General features: G+C 45.0%; 1 protein-coding gene across 2 annotated transcripts in view; it reads right to left on the bottom strand.

The window, feature by feature from the left end:
- LOC118361386 (adhesion G protein-coupled receptor A3-like) overlaps positions 1-15,086 on the bottom strand; it is a 261,426-nt gene that overhangs the window by 20,983 nt on the left and 225,357 nt on the right. For both annotated transcript variants that reach the window (XM_052477897.1, XM_052477901.1), the window contains exon 17: positions 8,333-8,478. In XM_052477897.1, coding sequence (XP_052333857.1) covers positions 8,333-8,478 — 146 coding nt within the window. The remainder of the gene's footprint in view (positions 1-8,332; positions 8,479-15,086) is intronic.

The raw sequence follows: 15,086 nt of genomic DNA, 5'->3' as shown, positions 1-15,086 counted from the left end.
CAGAAAAGCTTCAATGCGCCTTGGCATAGATTCTACAAGTGTCTGTAATTCTATTGGAGGGATGTGCCATCATTCTTCCATGAGAAATGTAATCATTTGTTGATGGAATTCTACACGCACTAAGCATTATAATACATGACCCTAAGCATGATGGGATGTTAATTGCTTAATTAACTCAGAAACCACACCTGTGTGAAAGTACAGTACCTGCTTTCAATATGCTGTGTGTCCCTAATTTACTCAAGTGTTATCTTTACTTTGGTAGTTACCTGTAGCTAACTTTATTATCAACAATTTTAGCCAGCTCATCAAGCTGGCTAAAATCCGATTGGTTGAAGAATTGTTCAAACTTCAAAATCACTTGTGCGAAAAAAAGGTATGTGTGTGTGTGTGTGTGTGTGTGTGTGTGTGTGTGTGTGTGTGTGTGTGTGTGTGTGTGTGTAAGTAAAGAAATAAAGCAACAGTAAAAATACATTTGAAAAAAAGAGTAGCAAGGCTATATACAAGACACTGGTTAGTCAGTCTGATTGAGGTAGTATGGACAGTGGGGAGAACAAGTATTTGATACACTGCTGATTTTGCAGGTTTTCCCACTTACAAAGCATGTAGAGGTCTGTAATTTTTATCATAGGTACACTTCAACTGTGAGAGACGGAATCTAAAACAAAGATCCAGAAAATCACATTGTATGATTTTTAAGTAATTAATTAGCATTTTATTGCATGACATAAGTATTTGATTACCTACCAACCAGTAAGAATTCCGGCTCTCACAGACCTGTTCGTTTTTCTTTAAGAAGCCCTCCTGTTCTCCACTCATTACCTGTATTAACAGCACCTGTTTGAACTCGTAACCTGTATAAAAGACACCTGTCCACACACTCAATCAAACAGACTCCAACCTCTCCACAATGGCCAAGATCAGAGAGCTGTGTAAGGACATCAGGGATAAAATTGTAGACCTGCACAAGGCTGGGATGGGCTACAGGACAACAGGCAAGCAGCTTATTGAAAATAAGAGTATGTATAGTTAAAGTGACTATGCATATATGATGAACAGAGAGTAGCAGTAGCGTAAAAGGAGGTGTTGGCGGGAGGTGGGGCACAATGCAGATAGCCCAGTTAGCCAATGTGCGGGAGCACTGGTATGGTTAAAGTGACTATGCATATAAGATAAACAGAGAGTAGCAGCAGCGTAAAAGAGGGTTTGGGGGGGAGGAGGCACACAATGCAAATAGTCCGGGTAACCATTGGTTACCTGTTCAGAAGTATTATGGCTTGGGGGTAAAAACTGTTGAGAAGCCTTTTTGTCCTGGACTTGGCACTCCGGTACCGCTTGCCATGCGGTACTAGAGAGAACAGTCTATGACTCGGGTGGCTGGGGTATTTGACCATTTTTAGGGCCTTCCTCTGACACCGCCTGGTGTAGAGGTCCTGGATGGCAGGCAGCTTTGCCCCAGTGATGTATTAGGCCGTACGCACTACTCTCTGAAGTGCCTTGCGGTCAGAGGCTACAGCCCCGTTGATGGGAATGGGGACATGCTCAGTGCTCCTTTTCCTGTCGTCCACAATGATCTCCTTAGTCTTGGTTACGTTGAGGTGTAGGTTGTTATTCTGGCACCACCCGGCCAGGTATCTGACCTCCCTATAGGCAGTCTCGTCGTTGTCGGTAATCAGGCACTGTTGTGTCATCTGCAAACTTAATGATGGTGTTGGTCTCGTGCCTGGCCATGCAGTCGTGGGTGAACACGGAGTACAGGAGGGGACTGAACACGCACCCCAGGGGAGCTCCAGTGTTGAGGATCAGTGTGGCAGATGTGTTGCTACCTACCCTCACCACCTGGGGGCGACCCGTCAGGAAGTCCAGGATCCAGTTGCATAGGGAGGTGTTTAGTCCCAGGTTCCTTAGCTTAGTGATGCACTTTGAGGATACTATGGTGTTGAACGCTGAGCTGTAGTCACTGAATAGCATTCTCACATAGGTGTTCCTTTTGTCCAGGTGGGAAAGGGCAGTGTGGAGTACAATAGAGATTGTATCATCTGTGGATCTGTTGGGGCGGTATGCAAATTGGAGTGGGTCTAGGGTTTCTGGGATAATGGTGTTGATGTGAGCCATTACCAGCTTTTCAAAGCACTTTGTGGCTACAGACGTGAGTGCTCCGGGTCTGTAGTCATTTAGGCAGGTTGCCTTTGTGTTCTTGAGCACAGGGACAATGGTGGTCAGCTTGAAGCATGTTGGTATTACAGACTCAATCAGGGACATGTTGAAAATGTCAGTGAAGACACCTGCCAGTTGGTCAGCACATGCCCGGAGCACACATCCTGGTAATCCGTCTGGCCCCGCAGGCTTGTGTATGTTGACCTGTTTAAACGTCTTACTCACCTTGGCTACGGAGAGCGGGATCACACAGTCGTCTGAATCAGCTGATGCTCTCATGCATGCCTCAGTGTTGCTTGCCTCGAAACGAGCATAGAAGTGATTTGGCTCATCTGGTAGGCTCGTGCCACTGGGCAGCTCACGGCTGTGCTTCCCTTTGTAGTCTGTAATAGTTTGCAAGCCCTGCCACATCCGACAAGCGTCGGAGCCGGTGTAGTATGATTCAATCTTAGCCCTGTATTGACGCTTTGCCTGTTTGATGGTTCACCGCAGGTCATAGCAGGATTTCTTGTAAGCTTCCAGGTTAGAGTCCCGCACCCTGAAAGCGGCAGCTCTACCCTTTAGCTCAGTGCGAATGTTGCCTGTATTCCATGGCTTCTGGTTGGGGTATGTAGGTACAGTCACTGTGGGGAAGACGTCCTCAATGCACTTATTGATAAAGACAGTGACTGATGTGGTGTATTCCTCAATATCATCGGAAGAATCCAGGAACATGCTCCAGTCTGTGATAGCAAAACAGTCCTGTAGTTTAGTACCTGCTTCATCTGACCCTTTTTTTATAGACCGAGTCACTGGTGCTTCCTGCTTTAATTTTTGCTTGTAAGCAGGAATCAGGAGGATAGAGTTGTGGTCGGATTTACCGAATGGAGGGCGAGGGAGAGCTTTGTACGTGTCTCTGTGTGTAAATAAACAGCCATTAAATGTATAGATGAGAACTCTCTAGGCAAGTAGTGTGGCTTGCAATTTATCACAATATACTCTACTTCAGGCGAGCACAATCTAGAGACTTCCTTAGATTTCGTGCACCAGCTGTTGTTTACAAATATGCACAGAATATGCCCCCTCGTTTTACCGGAGTGTGCTGTTATATCTAGCCGGTGCAGCGTGTATCCCGCTAGGTGAATATCCATGTCGTCAATCAGTCACGATTCCGTGAAACATAGGATATATCAGTTTTTGATGTCCCGTTGGTAGAAAATTTGTGATCGTACCTCGTCTAGTTTATTGTCCAATGATTGCACGTTGGCAAGTAATATTGACGGTAACGGCAGCTTTCCCAGTTGCCTTCTGCGGGTCCGGACGAGAAATCCGGCTCTACTTCCTACTTGCGTCGCTTCCTTTTGAGAATAATTGGGATATCTGCCCCGTGGGGTGTTTGGAGATTATCGTGTGAGTCCTGCTTGCTGCTGTTGTTGTTGTTGTTGAAAAAATCTTAGTCTAATCCGAGGTGAGTGATCGCTGTCCTGATATGTAGAAGCTCTTTTCTGCCGTAAGATATGGTTGCAGAAACATTATGTACAAAATTATTTACAAATATCGTGAAAAACCCCCACTATTGGTTAGGAGACCGTAAAACGGAGGCCATCTCCTCCGGCGCCATTTTTCTTAAAGCCAAGATCAAACGTTAAACAGATTGAGATTGGTGATAAAGGTCACAGCTCTGAAAGCTGACTTACAATGCAGGCTCAGCAGGCTCACAGGCGATTGTGTCGAGCCTTGGGTGGGCACCATGGTAACAGGTAATAGTTTAAATCTGCTCTCTCTCTCCTTTCGCCCAGATCAACACTATTTCCTCTCTCTCGCCGCTATTGCTCTTCCCTCTCTCACTCTCTCCCAGCAAAGCAGTCTCAGCCAGAGGACTCAGCCAACACACAAACCAAACCCATTTATCATCATCGAAACCAAACAACTTCCTCTGTCTACCTCAATAGGTACTTTGACTCAAAATCATAAGAAGAAGAAAATGGAGGTTGATAGTATGAGTACCTCTGTAGTTTACTCTGACCCATCAGTCACCTACTACTTGACACAGACTCTCAGACTTGTTCCCTGTATTTGAGTTTTGAATATAATTAATTCGGTCACATGTGTAACATGTCAGTTTGCCAACCATCCTCGCACCGTCACCGTAATTTGTTATCCTGCCAACGAACCGACACGCCCTGTGAGATACATTTTCCACAGTGGCTTCCCCTCCATTTCCTACGGTTATATTGATGACAAGATGCTGAACAGTGATTGTGAAAGTGATAATGACCGTGAGATGATAATGCATATGATGATGTTAATAAACACATGTTCCCTGGACAAATGTCAGTATCTTCTCCCTCCCTACCTCCACGCTTAGTGATAGTTGCTAAGCAGCAGACAGCTCGCTGAATGGCATCTCTACCACACTAACAGGAGTCTCTAAATTGAACAGGCCCCATTTCTGAAATGAGTTTGATTAAAAAGAATATCCTCGGCTCCCAGCAATCTAGGGTATTAATCAGTCATTTTCAAATGGTGTGTCATATTATTCAAACTAAAAGTTCTTCCCTAAAGCAGAGAGTGACTCAAGTTCAACATTTTACTTACTGACATTAGTAAGTGTAAGAGAAGCACTATGTCACGCCCTGGTCGAAGTATATTGTGTTTGTCTTTATTTATTTGGTCAGGCCGGGGTGTGACATGGGTTTATTGTGGTGTGTTTTGTCTTGGGGTTTTGTTAGGTATTGGGTGTGTGGCTTAGTGGGGGTATCTAGCAAAGTCTATGGCTGTCTGGAGTGGTTCTCAATCAGAGGCAGGTGTTTATCATTGTCTCTGATTGGGAACCATATTTAGGCAGCCATATTCTTTTAGTGTTTTGTGGGTGATTGTTCCTGTCTCTGTGTTTGTTGTCATAAATAGGCTGTATAGGTTTTCACGTTCCGTTTGTTGTTTTGTAGATTTAAGTTATTTCATGTATCGCTCACAGGGAGTAGGGCTACGCCAGGTAGGAGACCTGCGCTAACTCCCTGTGCTTACCGGGGGGCTACTGAGACCGGGCAGGCACTGTGTTATGCTTTGGAGCGCACGGTGTCCCCAGTGCGGGTGCATAGCCCGGTGCTGTACATTCCAGCTCCTCGTATCGGCCGGGCTAGAGTGGGCATCGAGCCAGGTAAGGTTGGGCAGGCTCGGTGCTCAAGAGCTCCAGTGCGCCTGCACGGTCCGGTCTATCCAGTACCACCTTCACGCACCAGCCCTCCGGTGGCAGCTCCCCGCACCAGGCTTCCTGTGCGTGTTCTCGGCCCAGTACCACCCGTGCCAGAACCACGCATCAGGCCTACAGTGCGCCTCGCCTCTCCAGCGCTGCCGGAGTCTCCCGCCTGTTCAGCGCAGCCAGAGCCTTCCTCCTCTACAGCGCTGCCGGAGTCTCCCGCCTATCTAGCGCTGCCAGAGCCTTCCTCATCTCCAGCGCTGCCGGAGTCTCCCGCCTGTTCAGCGCAGCCAGAGCCTTCCTCCTCTACAGCGCTGCTGGAGTCTCCCGCCTGTTCAGCGCTGCCAGAGCCTTCCTCCTCTACAGCGCTGCTGGAGTCTCCTGCCTGTTCAGCGCAGCCAGAGCTGCCAGCCTGCATGGAGCAGCCAGAGCTGCCAGCCTGCATGGAGCAGCCAGAGCTGCCAGTCTACATGGAGCAGCCAGAGCTGCCAGTCTGCATGGAGCTGCCAGTCTGCATGGAGCAGCCAGAGCTGCCAGTCTGCAAGGAGCTGCCAGTCTGCAAGGAGCTGCCAGTCTGTAAGGAGTTGCCAGTCTGCAAGGAGCTGTCAGTCTGCACGGAGCTGCCAGTCTGCACGGAGCCGCCAGAGCTGCCAGTCTGTAAGAAGCCGCCAGAGCTGTCAGCCTACATGGAGCAGCCAGAGCCGCCAGTCTGCCAGGATCCGCCCGTCAGCCAGACTCTTCCAGATCCGCCAGTCAGCCAGACTCTTCCAGATCCGCCAGTCAGCCAGACTCTTCCAGATCCGCCAGTCAGCCAGACTCTTCCAGATCTGCCAGTTAGCCAGGATCTGCCAGTTAGCCAGGATCTGCCAGAACCGCCAGCCAGCCAGGATCTGCCAGATCCAACTACCTGCCTGAGCTTCCTCTCAGTCCCGAGCTTCCTCTCAGTCCCGAGCTTCCCCTCAGTCCCGAGCTTCCCCTCAGTCCCGAGCTTCCCCTCAGTCCCGAGCTGCCCCTCATTCCCGAGCTGCCCCTCATTCCCGAGCTGCCCCTCAGTCCCGAGCTGCCCCTCAGTCCAGTGGGGTTCTGGGTGAGGACTACTAGGCCATGGTCGGCGGTGAGGGTGGACTATCCTAGGACGCGAGGAGGAGGGACTAAGACATTGATTGAGTGGAGTCCACGTCCCGCGCCGGAGCCGCCACCATGGACAGACGCCCACCCGGACCCTCCCTATTGTTTTGATGTGCGTCCGGGAGTCCGCACCTTAGGGGGGTTCTGTCACGCCCTGGTCGAAGTATATTGTGTTTGTCTTATTTGGTCAGGCCGGGGTGTGACATGGGTTTATTGTGGTGTGTTTTCTCTTGGGGTTTTGTTAGGTATTGGGTGTGTGGCTTAGTGGGGGTATCTAGCAAAGTCTATGGCTGTCTGGAGTGGTTCTCAATCAGAGGCAGGTGTTTATCGTTGTCTCTGATTGGGAACCATATTTAGGCAGCCATATTCTTTGAGTGTTTTGTGGGTGATTGTTCCTGTCTCTGTGTTTGTTGTCACAAGATAGGCTGTATAGGTTTTCACGTTCCGTTTGTTGTTTTGTAGATTTAAGTTATTTCATGTAGCGTTCATTTTCCATTAAAGAACATGAGTAACCACCACGCTGCATTTTGGTCCGCTTCTCCTTCACCACAAGAAAGCCGTTACACACTAGCCAATGAGGAGCCAAACTGTATACATTCGGTGCAGTGACAGTAATACTACAATAAAGTGCATGAAGTGAACAAAGCCAAAAAGCGGGAAACTAGCTGCAGACGCCTCTTCAGATAAATCAACCAGTAACTCTCCAAGTGAAAACCATGGTAATCGTGCTATTAGAAGAACATTTAAAAAATAGACACACACAACTAAGGTTTATAACAGAATCTACCGAGCATGACTTGCTTATAATATCCTTCATTTCAAGTAACCTTCAGGTTCCTTGGTGTCCACATCACTGAGGACACCAGTACCATCGGGTAGTAGGCACAGCAGTTCATCTTCTCCATCAGGAGGCTGAAAGGATTTATCATGGCCCCTCAGATCCCGAGGAACGTTTAGAGCTTCTCCATCGAAAGCATGTTGTATCACCTTCTGGTATCTATTTATCCTGCTACTGATCACTATTACTCCTGTTTACATGTATATATTAGCACTCGTATATTACCATAAGTATTTACATATTCCTGCTACTAGTCACATTTCAGCCCTGTTTACATGTATATCCGCCTATCACGCCTACCCTTACAGTCTTATTATTATTTATCATGTACATATCAACCTCAAATACTCCAGTATCCCTGCACATTGTACATTTGGTATTGGCACGGACCCTGTATATAGCTGCCTCTCTCATTTCTTATTATTTGTCTTTTCTTTACTATATATTTATTAGCTATGCTATTTTGATATTGCTTACTGCACTGTTGGGTGGTGGGGCTTGCAAGTCAAGCATTTGGCTGTACTTGTGCATTTGACAATACAACATGAACTTGAACCTACTAAACTACAAGGCTAGTGATTATTCTCTCTTAGCTAACAGCGTTTCAGAAACAGAACTTCACAGAAAGGTTAAGACAAAGGTTCAAAATCCACACCCTCTAATAAAAGAGAAGCAGTATCCAAAGGCTTGACTTAAGTGGGAATGAAGATTTAATAAGCACAGGCAAAAATACCAGGCCAATAGTACTGTGTACAGATTTGTACAAGCATCTTCGCATGAGGCATACAGTATAGCAGGGAAAGAAACAAAATAAGCATAGAATTGTGCACCGAACCAATACTTGACCTTATAAAGATACCAACAGCACATTCACGACAAGCACGATCAGCTGCACATGTAGACAAGCAGGCATGCGTACACATATACTGCATGCACGCACGTGAACGCGCGCACACACACACACACACACACACACACACACACACACACACACACACAAGGGCTCACCCAGAGAGGAGGATTGTGTTTACCTCAACATGGGCTGTTTGGGGTGAGCAGGCGGGTCACTGTCCTGGTGTTGAAGGGGCTTTTTGGTCACCTGCTTGTAAATGTTCCGGGCCATCACCCCCAGCCACAGCATGGTGGAGAGGGACGAGTAGTGTAACACCACGCCAACCTGCACCAGGAGACACAGACAGACACGGGTCACTCACTGTTTCCATTTTCACATCATAGAAGGCTCGTCTTCACATTCTTCATGTCCCCCTCACTTCCACTTGTTGACTCACAGAGAGAGTTCTTTTCCCAGACACAACGAGCATGTCATCAATGTCACTTCAAGTGTCTTTCCAAAGATCAATCCCAGCAGGAGCGGGGATTGCTCTTTGAAACTCATGCAAAATGGCGTGCGCGCCTGCGTACTTGGGGACACACCCATCATCAATACCGTTAGAGGACTCAGGACGGTTACCTTGAGCCGTCAACAATAAACAACAATATGAACGTCAGTCACGTCTACAATGCTCTTCACAAAATGTGATGCTTGTTTTCCAACAGACATTGTATTCCATCCTCTCTTGTTCTTATATTCATGAATTATGCTTGAATGGGAATTGATCTCGCATTGTTTTGAGGCTTTATCAGGAGAAATAAAGACCGCTAAGGGGAGAGAAAAAGAGTGAGAAAATAGGAAAGAGAGAGAGAAAATTTGAAATTCATTGTCTTTTCTTTTCCCAATCACACTCCTCCGTTTGCTCAGCAGACCCAACACTAAGATGCATCCAATCAAATGACTCGCTCCAGTCTGCTAGGCTTAACCAACTCTACAGGGACTAAAGGAGTCATACAGGAGTCAGACATGATACTGATTGGAAATAACCTTGAGGCTGGTTAATGGTGGAAGAAGCTCACAGTGAGTAGGTGGTGGTCTGCGACTCAATCATAGCTTTGGACTGAAAGGAACGCTGGCTGAATGGACAAACAACCACTACGGTAGGATGGAATGGAACCCAAGTAAAAACATTTCAGGGAGTGAGTCTTATTGCCACACACTGAACCAGTCCTTGACCTCAAGAAGATATGAACAGCACATTCACAAGAGAGTGACAGTGAGGTAGAGCTGGCACAATTATGAAGACCGGCATGGAAATAAAATAACCGTCATAACTGAATATTTTTTATTTCTTTTTTTCCCCTTTTCGTCGAACGAACATCTGACTGAAGTGACCACAATGTAGCAACAGCACACATAGAAATAAAATGAATAGAACAGGCTTGGAACCTCTAACCCTTGCAATTTGACTGTTAAACTCACGGACGGGTACACTAGCAACGGCTGCCTGATATTGTGATGCAATCATTTCCATGGTAATGTAGAATGTCAGAATGTTAACTGATGATGGTAGCTCTTGCAATAGAATGTCTTTTTTGTAATGTCAGTTGAGTTGAATCAACAAATCAGAGCACAAATTTTACTTTCTGCCTTGCTCCTATGGTAGAGGGTTCGGGTCACGTGACAAAATCTGAATTATACTGTTTGAGGCTCGTGCTTATTATGATAAACTGGTGATTTAAATAGGTTTGTTTTGCATAAATATTTTTTTTGTATGTTGTGAATAAAGTGTGTAAATGTACTTCACACTTTTTTCTCCCCAATTGGTAGTTACAGTCTTGTCCCATCTCTGCAACTTCCGTGTGGACTCGGGTGAGGCGAAGGTTGAGAGCCATGCATCCTCCGAAACACGACCCCGCCAACCTGCACTGCTTCTTGACACACTGCTCGCTTAACCTGGAAGCCAGCTACACCAATGGGTCCGAGGCGACCGAAGCCAGCATGCATGCACCCGGCCGCCACAAGGAGTCGCTAGAGTGCGATGGGACAAGGACATTCCAGCCGTCTAAAAGCTCCACTAACCCAATTGCTAATTGCAACACAGCCCGGGATTGAACCCGGATCTGTAGTGACGCCTCTAGCACTGATCAGTGCCTTAGACTGCTGCTCCACTCGGGAGGCCCAAAATTAAAATAAACTTCAATAAACTTAAACCTCAGATTCTTAGGAACAATTTGATATGCAGCAATTGAGACTGCATTTAGAATCGCTGTTTTTAGCTAGTCCGCTAACGTAGTTGAGGGGGAGAGAGAGAAATGTGGCTTAGCGCCTGTCGCTCGTCTCACACACACACACACACACACACACACACACACACACACACACACACACACACACACACACACACACACACACACACACACACACACACACACACACACACACACACACACACACACACACACACACAGGAGAGAGAAAGGAAGGAACGATGGAGCATAGGGGGAGGGAACGAGAGTAGTAGGCAGAGAGGGATGAGGAGAGATAGAAAGATGGGGGAGAATAGATTGGAGGGAATAAGAGGACCACTGGCTGATAAATGCCCTCAGCAAGCACAACCAGTCCACCCACCAACCCACCCACCCACAAACACACATGTAAAATTACAAATGCTCATTCTGTTTGTTTGATATTAATAGACCTGTATTCTTCCCATGTTTAACACACATCTTGGTTGTCTAGATGGCTTCTTCTACCCCTCTTCTGACCAATTAGTCTGTATAATGTAAGTATACACAAACACACACACACAGTAGTCTAAGTCTATGTAAGGGCCTGGTGCTTCCATAAACTGAATTACATTGATAATAAAGCCTAATTAGCCTACTCCTGTCTACACAGAACTAAATCAAATCAATCCAAATAGGCTACTACACCAGAAAGAATGATTTGGCCACACAAGACCATTAGCTTCTTTTTAAAAAAAGAATAAGCTGTGGATTGTTTTAAATCGCATTGCCTACAGTCTGAAGGGCAGTCAAAGGAAAACATAGTTTGGAAAATTGCTATTGCTGTAAAGTGAATACAATGAAAATACTGTAATCTGACTTTTACCCACATAAAAAAGAATATGGTATGGTATAAATACTGTAGTATAGACTGTAGTATACTGCAGTACTTACAGTTAACTATAGTATTTTTGCAGATTGTAGTATTGTCACGCCCTGCCTGACCTTAGAGATCCTTTTTATGTCTCTATTTTGGTTTGGTCAGGGCGTGAGTTGGGGTGGGCATTCTATGTTTTGTCTTTCTATGATTTTCTATTTCTATGTTTTGGCAGGGTATGGTTCTCAATCAGGGACAGCTGTCTATCATTGTCTCTGATTGGGAACCATACTCAGGTACACTTTTTCCCACCTGTGTTTGTGGGAAGTTAACTTTGTTGAATGGCACATAACCTTAAGCTTCACGGTTTGTTTTGTATTGTTTATTGTTTTGTCGGCATCATTTCGAATAAAAGAGAAAATGTCCGCTCAGCACGCTGCACCTTGGTCCAGTTATTTTAACGGCCGTGACAAGTATACTGTAGTATTTACTGTAGTGTTTTTGCTGAGAATACTGTCGTGCTTACTACAGTGTTTTTGTTATATTATCTTTGACCTGGAAGTAGAGGCTTATCCTTGAGAAAACCTACTGGAGAAATACTAACATAACACATTTTCCATAACCTGTAGGTAGGTAGGACTGGGGTCTGAGCAGATAGTTTTCTATAACCTGTAGTTAAGAAAATATATGGTCTATATGCATGCAGGTTTATCACTTAAGGGTGGCACACATTTTTACATAAGGGAGGGAATTGGGCTGGGTATATGCAAATGAAATACTGTAGTATTTACTATAGTTAAAGTGTAGTGTTTTAGCGGACATTACAGTGGTATTTCCTATAGTATTATATAGTTTACTACATGATATTATAGTAAGTGCTGTAGTATTCTATAGTAAACTATAGCATTTTTTTCACATGGGAAGGTTATCAAATTTCTCAACTTAATTGAGTGAACAGTATCTTATTGACACCAACAGAGAACATCGGCCATATCCCCGATGAGTGCGCACATTCACGCTTTATCACTAGCTAGATTTCCATCCAATTGGTGACAGATTTCCATGCGAATATTCTAAAGTCTGCAGAAAACATTTCCCCACCAGAGGTGTTCCCATCATACTGACTTGTTGTGAATAAAAGGCTGTGCTTGATGACATAGCGCACATAAAAATAACGTTTGTGGTTACATACATGTACCGAATAAAGAATTGAGTTAAATGGGTTTCCGTTGCATTTTATACTTTACTGATGGTTTTGTCCCAAAAAACTAGTGCGTTATAATAGTGCAATCCTAGTAAAATGTCCCTATCTTAGGGAGATACTTTATTTTAAGAATGTGAAATGTCAGAATAATAGTAGCGAGAACAATTTAATTTCAGCTTTTATTTCTTTCATCACATTCCCAGTGGGTCAGAAGTTTACATACACTCAATTAGTATTTGGTAGCATTGCCTTTAAATTGTTTAACTTTTCACCCAATAACTATTAAGTTACCCAATAAGTTGGGTGAATTTTGGCCCATTCTTCCTGACAGAGCTGGGGTAACTGTGTCAGGTTTGTAGGCCTCCTTGCTCGCACACACCTTTTCAGTTCTGCCCACAAATGTTCTATAGGATGGAGGTCAGGGCTATGTGATGGCCACTCCAATACCTTGACTTTGTTGTCCTTAAGCCATTCTGCCACAACTTTGGAAGTATGCTTGGGGTCATTGTCCATTTGGAAGACCCATTTGCGACCAAGCTTTAACTTCTTGACTGATGTCTTGAGATGTTGCTTCAATATATCCACATAATTTTCCTCCCTCATGATGTCATCTGTTTTGTGAAGTGCACCAGTCCCTCCTGCAGCAATGCATCCCCACAACATGATGCTGCCACCCCCATGCTTCACGGTTGGGATGGTGTTCTTTGGCTTGCAAGCCTCCCCCTTTTCCCTCCAAACATAACGATGGCCATTATGGCCAAACAGTTCCATTTTTGTTTCATCAGACCAGAGGACATTTCTCCAAAAAGTACAATCTTTGTCCCCATGTGCAGTTGCAAACTGTAGTCTGTTTTTTTATGGCGGTTTTGGAGCCGTGGCTTCTTCCTTGCTGTTCGGCCTTTCAGGTTGTGTCGATATAGGGCTCGTTTTACTGTGGATATAGATACTTTGGTACCTGTTTCCTCCAGCATCTTCACAAGGTTTACTGTTGTTCTGGGAATGATTTGCACTTTTCGCACCAAAGTACGTTCATCTCTAGGAGACAGAACACGTCTCCTTCCTGAGCGGTTGTAACGGTTCTCTAGGTGTGGTGAAGGAGAGTCAGACCAAAACGCAGCGTGTAGATTGCGATCCATGTTTAATGAACAAAAACGTAACACGAATCTAAAATACAAACACTACAAAAACCAAGAATGTAACGAAAACCGAAACAGCCTGTCACGCCTTGGTCATAGTATTTTGTGTTTTCGTTATATATTTGGTCAGGCCAGGGTGTGACATGGGTTTAAAATGTTGTGTTTCGTATTGGGGTTTTGTAGGCATTGGGATTGCGGCTGAGGAGGGGTGTAAGCATAGGTTTGGCTGCCTGAGGCGGTTCTCAATCAGAGTCAGGTGATTCTCGTTGTCTCTGATTGGGAACCATATTTAGGTAGCCGGGGTTTCACTGTGTATTTCGTGGGTGATTGTTCCTGTCTCTGTGTTGTTGTTCACCAGACAGGCTGTATAGGTTTTCTCGTTCCGTTTGTTGTTTTTGTACATTTATAGTTATTTCATGTATTGCAATTCTTCATTAAAGATCATGAGTAACCACCACGCTGCATTTTGGTCCGACTCTCCTTCAACAGACGAACGCCGTTACACAGCCTATACTAGTGAAAACTAACACAGACAGGAACAAGGACACCAAGGACAATCACCCACGACAAACTCAAAGAATATGGCTGCCTAAATATGGTTCCCAATCAGAGACAACGATAAACACCTGCCTCTGATTGAGAACCACTCCAGACAGCCATAGACTTTGCTAGATACCCCACTAAGCTACAATCTCAATACCACCACCAAACCCCAAGACAAACACACCACAATACAAAAACCCCATGTCACACCCTGGCCTGACCCAATACATGAAGATAAATACAAAATACTTCGACCAGGGCGTGACAGCGGTATGACGGCTGCGTGGTCCCATGGTGTTTATACTTGCGTACTATTGTTTGTACAGATGAACGTCGCACCTTCAGACGTTTGAAAATTTCTCCCAAGGTTGAACCAGACTTGTGGAGGTCTACAATTTATTTTCTGAGGTCTTTGCTGATTTTCTCATGATGTCAAGCAAAGAGGCACTGAGTTTGAAGGTAGACCTTGAAATACATCCACAGGTACACCTCCAATTGACTCAAATTATGTCAATCAACCTATCAGAAGCTTCTAAAGCCATGCCAAAAATGTCAGGATTAGTGTATGTAAACCTCTGGCCCACTGGAATTGTGATACATTGAATTATAAGTGAAATAATGATTTGAAAAAATTACTGTCATGCACAAAGTAGTTGTCCAAACCAACTTGCCAAAACAACAGTTTCTTTAACAATACATTTGTGGAGTGGTTGTAAAAATATGTTTCATGACTCCAACATGAGTGTATGTAAACCTCTGACTTCAACTGTATATTATTATGGACAAAAGAGCGAGAGTATTTTTATTTGTCCCTTGATATTTATAGGAAAGGAGCTTCAAGCTCATCCATAAATTGCACTTTCACCACCCTGTGAAGTTCATCATAACTTATTTCATTTGTAGCCTAATAAGCAGCATGCTTTCCAGAGTCGTAGTGGGAAGACCACACATGTCATCGAGTGACT

Source organism: Oncorhynchus keta, chromosome 2 (assembly GCF_023373465.1).
Source record: "Oncorhynchus keta strain PuntledgeMale-10-30-2019 chromosome 2, Oket_V2, whole genome shotgun sequence".
Lineage (NCBI taxonomy): Eukaryota > Metazoa > Chordata > Actinopteri > Salmoniformes > Salmonidae > Oncorhynchus > Oncorhynchus keta.
This window is presented reverse-complemented; position numbering and strand designations above follow the sequence as displayed.